This window comes from Dissoconium aciculare (assembly GCF_010015565.1).
Source record: "Dissoconium aciculare CBS 342.82 unplaced genomic scaffold K489scaffold_2, whole genome shotgun sequence".
NCBI classification, from domain to species: domain Eukaryota; kingdom Fungi; phylum Ascomycota; class Dothideomycetes; order Mycosphaerellales; family Dissoconiaceae; genus Dissoconium; species Dissoconium aciculare.
In genome coordinates this window covers 1,265,776-1,276,812 of record NW_022984952.1, presented here as the reverse complement: position 1 = coordinate 1,276,812, position 11,037 = coordinate 1,265,776, and the positions used below count along the sequence as shown (strand labels likewise).

At 51.5% G+C, this 11,037-nt stretch overlaps 4 protein-coding genes across 4 annotated transcripts; 2 read left to right on the top strand and 2 right to left on the bottom strand.

Annotated features, from left to right (window-relative positions):
* Positions 1-44: 44 nt before the first annotated feature.
* On the bottom strand, positions 45-6,880 carry K489DRAFT_376670 (uncharacterized protein). Its single transcript, XM_033603974.1, has one exon. The coding sequence runs from the start codon at positions 6,817-6,819 to the stop codon at positions 163-165; it is 6,657 nt and encodes a 2,218-aa protein (XP_033463307.1). The 5' UTR covers positions 6,820-6,880; the 3' UTR covers positions 45-162.
* Positions 6,881-7,094: 214 nt separating this feature from the next.
* Positions 7,095-8,657, top strand: K489DRAFT_376669 (TPR-like protein). The gene is made up of 3 exons (XM_033603973.1): positions 7,095-7,241; positions 7,296-7,726; positions 7,796-8,657. The coding sequence occupies exons 1-3, from the start codon at positions 7,209-7,211 to the stop codon at positions 8,208-8,210; spliced, it is 879 nt and encodes a 292-aa protein (XP_033463306.1). The 5' UTR covers positions 7,095-7,208; the 3' UTR covers positions 8,211-8,657.
* K489DRAFT_407035 (uncharacterized protein) lies at positions 8,349-8,786 on the bottom strand (the record flags this gene model as incomplete). Its single annotated transcript, XM_033607325.1, has 2 exons — positions 8,349-8,659; positions 8,726-8,786. The coding sequence occupies 2 exons, from the start codon at positions 8,784-8,786 to the stop codon at positions 8,349-8,351; spliced, it is 372 nt and encodes a 123-aa protein (XP_033463305.1).
* Positions 8,787-9,587: 801 nt separating this feature from the next.
* K489DRAFT_111049 (uncharacterized protein) lies at positions 9,588-11,008 on the top strand. The gene is made up of 2 exons (XM_033598896.1): positions 9,588-9,741; positions 9,811-11,008. Exon 2 carries the CDS (start codon positions 9,842-9,844, stop codon positions 10,655-10,657), a length of 816 nt encoding a protein of 271 aa, XP_033463304.1. The 5' UTR covers positions 9,588-9,741; positions 9,811-9,841; the 3' UTR covers positions 10,658-11,008.
* The last annotated feature ends 29 nt before the right edge of the window (positions 11,009-11,037 follow it).

Below are 11,037 nucleotides of genomic sequence, written 5' to 3'. Positions count from 1 at the left end.
TATCGAAGAAAAGATATGCTCTCACGATCATGATTGAAACAATCTGTCAATGTCTATTTCGCACATGCTCGAAACGAACGCGTTATTGCTGCATTTTCAAAGGGCACAGCGTTCCAGAACTATCATTAAAGACTATACAGTAAGTACCTCTGGACTGTGATCTCACACCACCAGGCCATGTAGAAAAACATTCTGCGCTTCAGCGTCGTGTACCCTCCACTCTCTTTTGGCTCGAGCCAGCGTCGTCCGGAATACATCAAGTGTGCGACGGAATTTGCCCTGCTCGCTCGCGGAGTCCAGCGTCTCCACGTGCATTTCCTTCAGCACAGTGCCCTTGCGAATCATGTATCGCCCATCTTGGTTGAAACAGTCCGTGTTCGCTTGTATGATCTGCTGTTCTGTGTAGGCCTTCGTATCAGGCCACGGGCAAAGGACGCGCGGGTGCGTCAACACGGGTGGTACATCAAATTCGTCCACATCTCCGTCCATTTGCATTTGCATGAAATTTGTTATCGCGGAAATAGCCTCGAAGTAGTCCCAGATTCGATTTTGATTCGCGCTGCTCGAGACAGGCTCGATGAATGAAGTGAGTGGCAGGCAGGAGATACTGATGTCGAGCATGGCCGAGACTACTGCGAGCACGTGCTGCTTCGCCAGCCGATCCGGCTGTGATAGAATGACGTTAAGTTGACTAGTCATGCTTTGCAGCACTGATGTGAGCATCTCATCGGCAGCCGACATGCTCGCAGGCTCTTCTAGGCGCACGTGATAGTAAAGATCTTTCAGCACCCCCTGACATGCTCGGAGAATAGGCATCGTGAACACCCACCCGCTCTCGCTGATCAGACAGTTTTCGATATATGCAGGCAGGATAGAAGACAAGAAGATATGCCGCAGGCTGGGCGTACTTTTGCTCCCTCGCTCAGGAATGCCAAACATCGATGAAGATATCTGATTGATGAGGTAGACTTGATGACCCTCAATAGCAGCTCTCTCGCTGACAGAATGAAGGAAGATCACAAGCTGCTTCCTCGTTCTGGCCTGATTCAGCTTTGGAATGTAGCTTCTCAACCTACCGACGACATATGTAGGATCAGCTGCAGGGAGCGGGAACGCCGCAGAGTCCGTGAAGAATCTGTCGATAGTACAAATGTCCAGAATATACTGCTGTAGGAACGAAACGACATGGTGCACAAACTCGACATATGCTCCTTGCACGTCGACAGCTGCCACAGCAGTCCGGTCCGATGTTTGAAGATCTTGGTAATTGGTCTTCATGGCTTGCATCACGTCGCCCAGAATAGCAGCATATCTCGCGCGGATTTCTTGAACCCCTCGCGGATTCTCCGAGACCGTGTCGTCGAATGACTCTCTGATGTTGGAGAGAACGGCGGAGATCAGAAGCAGCCTTCGCTCGCGCAGCACAACCAATGTGACTTTGAACTTGTCGTCCTGAGCATCCTTGTAGAATGGCAAATTCTGCAGTAGTGGTTCTGTGCTCCAGCAATTCAATAGAGATGACGTGAGAACGTGCTGGAACTTAAGCGTTGCCTCACGCTGCACCAAAGATACGAGCCAGCTTGTGAAGATCGGCCACTTTGCTTCCTGGTCGTGCTCAGCTATCTCGACAAAACGCGCAATGATGTACGGGGTAAATTTGCGTTTCTGCGCTGTTTCACGCATCTGGTTCCACCCTAGATTACTGTATTGGCTCATGTAGTTTGGTCTTCGAAGTATGTGCCCCGGCACCCGCGCATCGCCCATCCGAAGCCACGCGTCGAGAATCTTTTGCAGAAGTTCGTCGTCACTGGCCATGTCAGCACCGATGACGTTTGACACAAATTGGCTGGTCATTCTGTAGATCGCATCCACGGCATCGAGACCGTCTGACTCAAGGAAGCTTTCTGTTGCAATCAGCTCGTGAAGAGCACCGAGATCTCCGAAGTCTTGGCTATCGTCGCTCTGAGTTTCTTCCATCAAAATCTGGCGTGTGTCCTTGTATACATCAAGAAAGGCATTGATGGTGGTGATGACTTCACTGAGCACGGGCAGCAATCTTCGCTGAGCGGGATCAAACAGTTCGAGAATCTTTGGCAAAGGAGCGCGCATAATAAGACACTCAGCCACTTTTACGCTGGACGAAGAACGCAAGGCTCTTTGTACACCAACTAAAGCTTCAATCAGGATGCTTCCCAGCCTGGCTTGGTTCTTGGCTATAACGCTCTCTCGGTAAGCATTTCCCATGAGAACATTTCCTTCGGCATTATTGACCGCGACTTCGACTTCGGATCTAGCGAGATGATATTGAACAATTGTGGCGGAAATGATGGCGTCGAGCCATTTAAGCAGGGGATCAAGAACTTGAATTGACTCCGAGGTAGATGCCTGAAAGGTGGTCACATTTGCCCAAGTCCGGACACTCAGACGGCATGCTTCTAGATGCGAGTTGGCGTGGTCAACAATGCCTTGAAGAACTTCAATAGAGACTCTGTTCGCCGGAGGTGAGGCATAGTATAAGGTGCAAAGCAGGTCGCAGTGATTACGCAGAGAATCCAGGTCCGATTGCTGCAAGTCGGCATCTTTCAGAAACGTTCGCTGATGGTTAGGAATGAATCGCCATGCAATCGCACCAATCCTCCGGTCATCGTAAACATGATACTTGCGCATCGACAGCAAGCTTGTGGCGATTAGCTTCAAGAATATGTGGAACGATCGGTCGTCTGTAGAAATTTCGAGCGAGGGCTGTGTGTGCAACCTCTCCAGAAATTTTGGTGATCCTCGACTGTCCTCATTGTGTAGCAGAGAGAATTTTCGGCGAGCAAAGAAATCATATATGATGCCCAAAACACTCTCGCTTTTGCGCCATCCCCAGCGGCTGATAAGCAGTGAACATCTTGATAGGATCGTTCGAATGTAATCGTTCAGGCTAGATCCCGGGATGCGACAGGAGCCCTCGTATAGCTCGAGCACATTTCTGATCAATTTACCGATGGCGCTCCAATCTTCCTCCGCTCTTTGGAGCCTAGAGCCGACGCGAGCCACTCCAGCGCTGTCAATCTCTAACGCAGGCAGAACAGTGAAGATGTCGTACCAACTTTTTTCCAGCTCGGCCATTCGGGGACCAGGTCGCAAGCCCGGTAACAAGGTAGGGGGCATCAGGCTCCAGAACCGGGTTGCGAGATTGTCTGTGTGACGTACAATCTGGTTCATCACCACGATGCAGCTGAACATGCTGGCTTGGTCTTTGACCCCCTGCTCGCGATTGATCGTGTGCCTGAATTCGTCATACAAATCGCGCACAGGTTCTAGACTAGTTTTGAAAGCACTAGAAGCCAAGAATGCAATGCACTTCTCTAGGTTCTGGCTGCACCTTTGCAAGAGGGCAGATCCACATACGGGGTCTTGGCATATGGAATGTGCTTGATAAGCGAGCACGGCGGCGAATTGCAATATCCGAAGTTCTGGATCTTTCCTGGTTGACAAGTCGACTTGAGTCTCCATAGCGACTTCGAGCAGGTTGGAACAAAGATGCTGCACCTCTTGTACACAGGCAACTCGATCTAGAGGGTCCAAGAAATGGAGAGCCTTGGATAGATATAGTAAAACAGGTCGAAGCAAGGAGTCTATGCGGTGACTCGTGTGCGCGACGCTGTTTGCATAGTCTGCACTGTTATCAAAGGACTGAACGGCTGAGAACATAGACGATATGGTCGGAGGAATCTTAGCGAATCCAGACGCGACATCCTCATTCCATGCTCCCCATAAGAATGTGTCATTCTGAATTGTCATTCGCACAGTTCCCGAGCCCCGTCCAGCTCCATTGTCACTGATTTCGAGCGCAGCCTTGAAATCACCACTCCCAATGAAGGTGCTTTCGTGGAAGAAGGTGCCCACATGCAACGGGAAGATGTCAAAATCGAGCGAGTATCTCGCGCCCGCGGGTAAAAGATCAGAAAGAACGTGCTCGGCAGTTGGCTCGATCTGGCTCCGCTCAGTAACGCCAACATCGGGACTGTCCTCAGGCAAGACTGCGTCAGGTTGACGATAACGGCGCGCTTCTGCATCGAGTCTCTGAGCCACGAATTTGCGCGACCTGCGTCGGACTTTGTGATGGGCAGTCGGCTTCTCCGGAACCACTTCACGCTCGACGTTGGGTGCTGGAGGTACGACCTCCGACCCAGATGCTTCCTGCAAAAACCTTGTAAGTGAGACGCCGTGCGAGGCGAGCGGTTGAATTGCGGATGCGCCATGGTTGGTCAAGGCGCGGATCCGTCGCTCGAAGGCTGCAGTCCTATGTGCGGCGTCAAACGCACTTTCCAGCGTTTCTAGTTGAGCTGCTCGCAGATTCTGCTGTTTAGGTCGTAATGGCACGCGAGAACGAGATACTGGTAACGGTTTTGTTGAGAGTCTCGGCGGCTCACGTCGACACGGGGTGTTCAAATCGGTGGCCATCCCTTGCGAATGAGGAGACTCGGCCTGGAGACGGGCATGCATCAAGTCGACATCGTCCTGCTCCTTCGCCGAAGAGCTATGAGAATAGTTGGCAGGAAAACGGATCGCATTATAAGAGACTCTCGATAGAGGTACCCTAGCCAGGGCGCGACTCCTGCTCCTTGCCGGAATTGAAGGCGTACGTGTGAGATCTTGTTGCGGTGTTAATCTACGAGCAGCAATCGAGCCTTTGCGCCATGCAGTGAGCGTAGCCAAAGCTTCTGTAGTCTCACTTGACGTGGCGAGCCTTAGTGATTTCCCAGTTGGAGACTGCCTGCCAAGGTCGTGTTGTTTCCGAGCCTGACGTCGAGCAAGTCGCACAAATTGAGGGAGCGCTCTGATACCGTCATCAGGGTCAGGCGCGTCCACGATGCTCAGATTGATGTTTTTCCGGGCTCGTAATGGCGGTTTGACCTGAGACCTCCCTGATGTTTTTGTCGGCAGACGCCGCCCAGCGGCATGCTTTCTCGCGCCACCTTTGGCAGTGCGCTCCTCGGAGAGTAAATTTTGATCGTGGGTCGAATGTGCGAACATGTCCGAGATGCGTGGCTGCCGATTGAAGGGCTTCTTCCGTATGCGCTGTCGTGAGGTTCCGCTAAGGAGCATGGGGTCGATCCAATCATTTTCAATGATCTCGTCGTCTACTGCGCGTGATAGTCTTGGTTGCATGTCAATCCCTCCCATCACCAGAGTAGTTTGCTGCATTCTCGGTGGCGCTTCGTCTCGCTCGATGATTTCCGAGTCAGACGAATTGCCATCAGATATCGTTATAGACACTGAGTCATCGTGGAGCCTTGCTTCTTTGTTCATTAGCCTGCGGGCGACTCCCTTCTGAGGAGTGGGCATTCGGGTCGTTCTATCGTTGTTCATCATCGGCACGCCTTGCTGTTCAGCTTTTCGACTTTGCAGATCAATTCTCAGCCAAGAAGCTGGAAGAACTCCCTTTATTCTTTTCCTTTCACGTTGCAAGTTGATCATCTCGATCTCGACACCAACATCGGTGTGCTCGTCGGACGATGATTCCTCAGATGATATATCGACAGTCGAAGTAGCCAAGCGACTAGCCCCTATAGGCTCTGGAGATGTTGAAGCGCTTGATACGATAACTCGGGAGGGTGGCTTGGCGGAAGAAGACACGTCTGGAGTAGGTAGCGAAGTCACAGCCCGTTGAGGCGGAAGTCTGAAACCTCTTTTAGAGATTCGTCTCTCTGGCCGCAGGCCTGATGACTTTCCATGGTCTTCCGGATCGTCAGAAGTCTCCGAAGGCGACAAAGGTGCTTGCATTATAGAAGCTGGGTCAACGGCGAAATCAAGTCTTTGCTCTATACGTCCCAGTCGAGGTAGGGCGCCCGGTCTTGCAGCTCTGGGAAGACTATGTGTTCGCTCTTCTGAGTCCGAGGATGGCTGAGCGTCATCGAAATATCCGAGACCCGGACCGACACTGGCGAGATTTGGTAAAGCGTCAAAAGTGAGGCTATCATGGCTCGCCTCCAGCCCCGAGAAAGAGTCGTCTTGGCTACTGGACCGACTGCTCGGCACATTACTGCCACAGGAGCTGCTTGGCGCAGCCTGATCCTGGGTCTCTGGCTTAGCCGAATGTTGTTCTTCCAGACGAACGGGCCTGATTCCGGTCTCCCGGCATTGCTTCTGATATTGAGCCTTGTCGTACATGTATGGATGCAGCTGCTTCTCCTGCCGCGCACGCAGATTTCGCCGTCTATCGTACATCCACAATCGTGGATTGTCGGCGTTTGCGCTAGCTTCGGTGGGATTACTGCGCTCGAAATGAATTCTGGGCAGGCCCGCACTGTCCCTTTGCGGCGACGGAGATAGAAGAACAAAACCGATCGGCGCCACGGGAGAATTCTCCGGTTCGCTCAGAGGCGACGACATCATGTCTAAAACGCTCAAGACGCTGAGGGGAGTTGACTGAGAGTGCTCGGGCGAGGGATTAGCTCTTCCAGCCTTAGGTGTAGCGGGTCGTTGATCTGCCTTGGCAGAATTATCGACTCCATTTTGATCGTCGTTCTGGCTGTCATTTCTCTCTCTGCTGAGCAGAAATATAGAATTGGTATTGCCAGTCTCCAGTGATCTAATTGAGTTTTGGGCGTTCGACGTATTCTGGCCGTACAGCTTGGCAGCCAATTTTGGCGCCGTCCAGGCGAGCTCATCTTCACTTGTGTCATCATCTGAAGCTCCGGTGATTCTCGAATGGTCATATTTGATTCGTTTGCGCGGTCGATCTGAATCCGCGAACACATCAGGCTGCACGTGGAGGTTTTCATCGTCGGAATCTTGCACCTCGCCACGAGCCTGCCAAGACTTCATTTGACTCCGTTGGCATTATTCTCAATTATGAAAAATTGCTGAATATAGACATGGATGGGGTCTGGGGGAAATAGTGATATGAAAATAGAACGTCTACAAAATCATAAATCCGTGACCTTGGCTCGTGTTTGGGGGACGCGATTTGACGCGCGAAGTCAATATATGGCGGCTGGGCCCGCGATCGTTGGCGGACCCTGCTTCGTCATACGCTGCCTGGAGTGCAGGTGGGTTGTGCCGCCGGTGATCGTATGCCCTCAGTGGTCAGGCGAAGCTCACCTGGCAGAACAGCGGAGATCTGTGAGCAACTTCCAGCTTCGACACTTGGAATACTGGGCCTTGCGCATTCTGAATATCCTCACCTATCAATATTCGCGTCCGATACCACGAACATGGCGCAAGATCCGAGAGCACTGTTGCAAAAAGTAGGACACCACATGCCCGCCCACCCCTCATAACATCGCTAAAGGACATTTCAGGCGGAGAAGACGGCGCAATCTGCGAGTGGTGGATTCTCTCTTTTTGGCGGCAAAACGGAGAAGCTAGAAAGTGCTGTCGAGCTCTACACCCAGGCAGCAAATGCCTTCCGCATGCAGAAATCTGGCAAGGAAGCCGGCCAGGCTTTCGAACGAGCAGCAGCGATTCAGCAGCAGAAGCTGAATGAGCCTGATGACGCCGCAAACACTCTCGTAGAGGCTTTCAAATCGTATCGGAAAGATGATCCCGAAGACGCTGCTCGTTGTCTGGAACAAGCCATCCATCACTACACAATGAAGGGCAACTTTCGACGAGCGGCGACACACAAACAGAACATTGCAGAAGTGTATGAGCTGGAACTCGGTGATCAGAAGAGGGCCATGGAAGCGTACGAGACGGCTGCGGGATGGTACGAGAATGACAATGCGGAACAGTAAGTCAATTCATTTGGGCGCCAGTCTGTCACGAAAATGGAACCAGCTAATTTTTCGCACCTTTGCAGGCTCGCTAACAAGTTGTACCTCAAACTCGCTGATCTCTCTGCGCTCGAGGGTGACTATCTCAAAGCAATTTCAAATTACGAGCGAATCGCCAAATCAGCTATCAACAACAACCTCATGAAGTGGTCCGTGAAGGAGTACTTCTTGAAGGCCGGTATTTGCCATTTGGCAAACGCCGACTCAGTCGCCACCAACCGAGCCTTGGAGTCATACCGCGACCTTGACCCGAGCTTTTCGCAGACCCGAGAGCACCAATTACTATGTGATCTGACGGAGGCTGTCGATGAGGGTGACCAGGATAAATTTGCGGACAAGTTATTTCAATTCGATCAGATGTCGAAGTTGGACAAGTGGAAGACGACATTGCTCCTACGGGTCAAGGAGACGATCGAGAGCAAGGAAGAAGACTTTGCGTAGGCGTCGGCCCTTCGAGTGTCGTGGATAGATTCCAATCTCATTCTTGAGCGAGTGCATTGAACAAGGTTGTCGAGCTTTGGTCCCCCGAGCATTGAAATATATGCGAGGAGAGAGCGGCTTCAGTTACGTGTGTATTCTTCATGTCTTGGACGACCCGCTCGCTTTTGAATCTTCTGGGCGAGCAGGAACCTGCGCCGCACCAGCATCTATCGGCACTTGTTGCGCCGATGAAGATGTCTCCTTGGGCCCGAACAAAGCTTGTCGGATTCCCCAGGCGAAGCCGCCTCTTTCAGCCTTTCCAACCACGTCTCGCCTGACCTCCCTGAGATCACTCAATATCGCATCGCTTATGGCTGTATCCTTGTTGGCCGGTTGTATATGTTGCGCCGCAAAATTGCCTTCTCTTTCATCCTTCTGTTGCTGTAGTGCTGGCTGAAATGAGGTGTACACTGCTAATGTGTGAGTTCACGCGAGATCATTCGGCGGCAGTGCGTTATCAATCTTTGTGTACGAACCGGTGAAAACGCCAAAGATTGTGGCCAAAACCGGACCAGCGACAGCGAACGCTTTCTGCATGATTTCAAGGAATCAATACGAACGGGATTATTAGAGCTTCGCCGCAGCTTTTCTCCAAAACAAGGACGGTTCAAGTCCGCTTTTCATTGAAATGGGTTATACACCAGGAACAACATGCATCATTGATGGTGTATGTGCAAGCTGTCGCGGAAACAGTCCCAGGACTTTTGCTAGCCCCAACCCTAAAGCCCGACTTCGTCTCACATCCCTTGTCCAACATGCGCGACTTCAACATTGTACGTGATTACCTTGGAATATCGTCCATCGCTATTAAGCCAGAGGTATCTGCAAACCTACCTAGTAAGGAGTGCGTCCACGCCGCCATGGCTTACTTAAGGTAGTTGATGTCCGACTTGAGGTCCGCACGGTCGTCAATTTCTAATAAATTCTGGATCGACGGCCTCATGGCCGCACCGTCATTGCACCCGGGCTAGCTCTGAGCAAGGTATTCCGTCACAAGGAACGTCATTTGTGACAGCCTACTACATGCGGCATATGGTGTAGCTATTTGAATACCTAGCGGAACTACCTCCTAGCTGCACTGATGTGGACAGTCCTCCAAGGAATCCTTCATCGACGATCGCTCCATGCCGAACTATGTTGCTACAGTCAGAGGCTGAAGTGCCTAGAAACCGGGGGAGCCCGCGTGGCCGCCACCTCCGCAACGCAACGAGATTCCTGCCCTAGTTGATATATTGTACGAAAGAGGCAATATTTACGAGTCATATTCGCAGGTGGATTTAGGCTGCGCTAATTGAATCCTTCCGTAGGATCACTCCTTTCGATGACCGCAGGTAGTGTTGGTACCTGTTGGTATCATTACTGCAATGATTCAGCTGTAGGATCACATTCATCAGTTGGCATACTACTCAGTATGGCAGGCAACGTTTGATGTTTCAAATGACGTAGTTGCCCGATGACGTTCAAGCTCTGTGAGAGCCTATCCAAACCTCAAGTACGGATCTCGTACCGGGGTTCTTCACGTGCACAGTTTTGGCAAATTCCAATCTGATTCGATTCACAGAACTCCTGCAATAACGCGAGACTAACCCAATATGACATCGGATAATATGACGTCCCAGCTTGACAGCTACCTCGCAGATGCGATCCAAATTGACGCCAACGAGGAAAAGATGGCCATTCTCAATCTCATCAGGGGCCGTAACAGCGCACTCAGCGTCGTGAACTTGCTTGTTGAGCAAGCCAGGCGTCTCGAGGCGAAAGGACCGTCGAATGCGGCTTCCGAATACCTGGAGGATATCCATACCGGACTCAGCAGCCTCGCAGCCCGTGCCCCAGTTACTCACCCGCATCTCGTCGATTTGATCGAGCTCCTCCACAAGAGCCAAGAAGAAGTCGTCCGAATCGGATTCTTCGGCTCCTTTGGAATGCAGCATGGCGACTACCACCGATACCTCGAATCCGACCCCGAGCAAGCTGAAAAGTATATCAACATTAACAGCTTCGAAGCCCGCCTGTGGAATCGACTAGGGCGCGACTTCGGATACGAGGTTACCAGCGACCCTACTGAGAAATTGTCTCAGTCGGTGGAGGCGTCATTGCCTGACAATCACGGAGCACAGACGGTTGATGCCAAGATTTCGACGGGTTGCATGTGGATGCTTCACGCCGGTGGGGCGATCTGGACGCTTTCGCGCCAAGAAGACAATGACGAGGTAGGAAATCAATTCAGAGGATGTCTCTGGAAGGATGGGAAGAACGGCTACAGTATGGCGCGCTGGGAGTTTTGGTTGGAACGTTTCAACGCGATTTCACGGGGAGATGGGCCAGAGGTCACTGCTGAAACTCGAGGCTACGCGAGTGCAGCAGCGCGTGTGATGAAGGAACTCCAGGAGGCTAAAGGCGTTTGATGAATAGTATACCTTCAGTCGGTGGGAGAAATCTAGTAACCAGTGGGCCGAAGATCCACAGCAGCATTGCCGTACTTATTTCAGCAATCTGAAGAATTTCTACGAGAGTCTCAGAGATTATTGATGGAGGATGTACGATCTCAGATTTCTCGACGTGACGGCATGAGCTACCGAAGTACCTACATAGCAGCCCACTGCACGTTTTAGACTTTGAGCAGCCGCGATTGGGATTATACATTCCAAAAACGCACCCAGAATTTGCAAGCAGAGCTATTTGAGAGTTGAAGACACATCGCAAGCAAACATCAATTCCTCATATCATATGCTCACAATTGTCCGGGCACAATTCGATTGAAACATCAATATCATTTCGACAACTA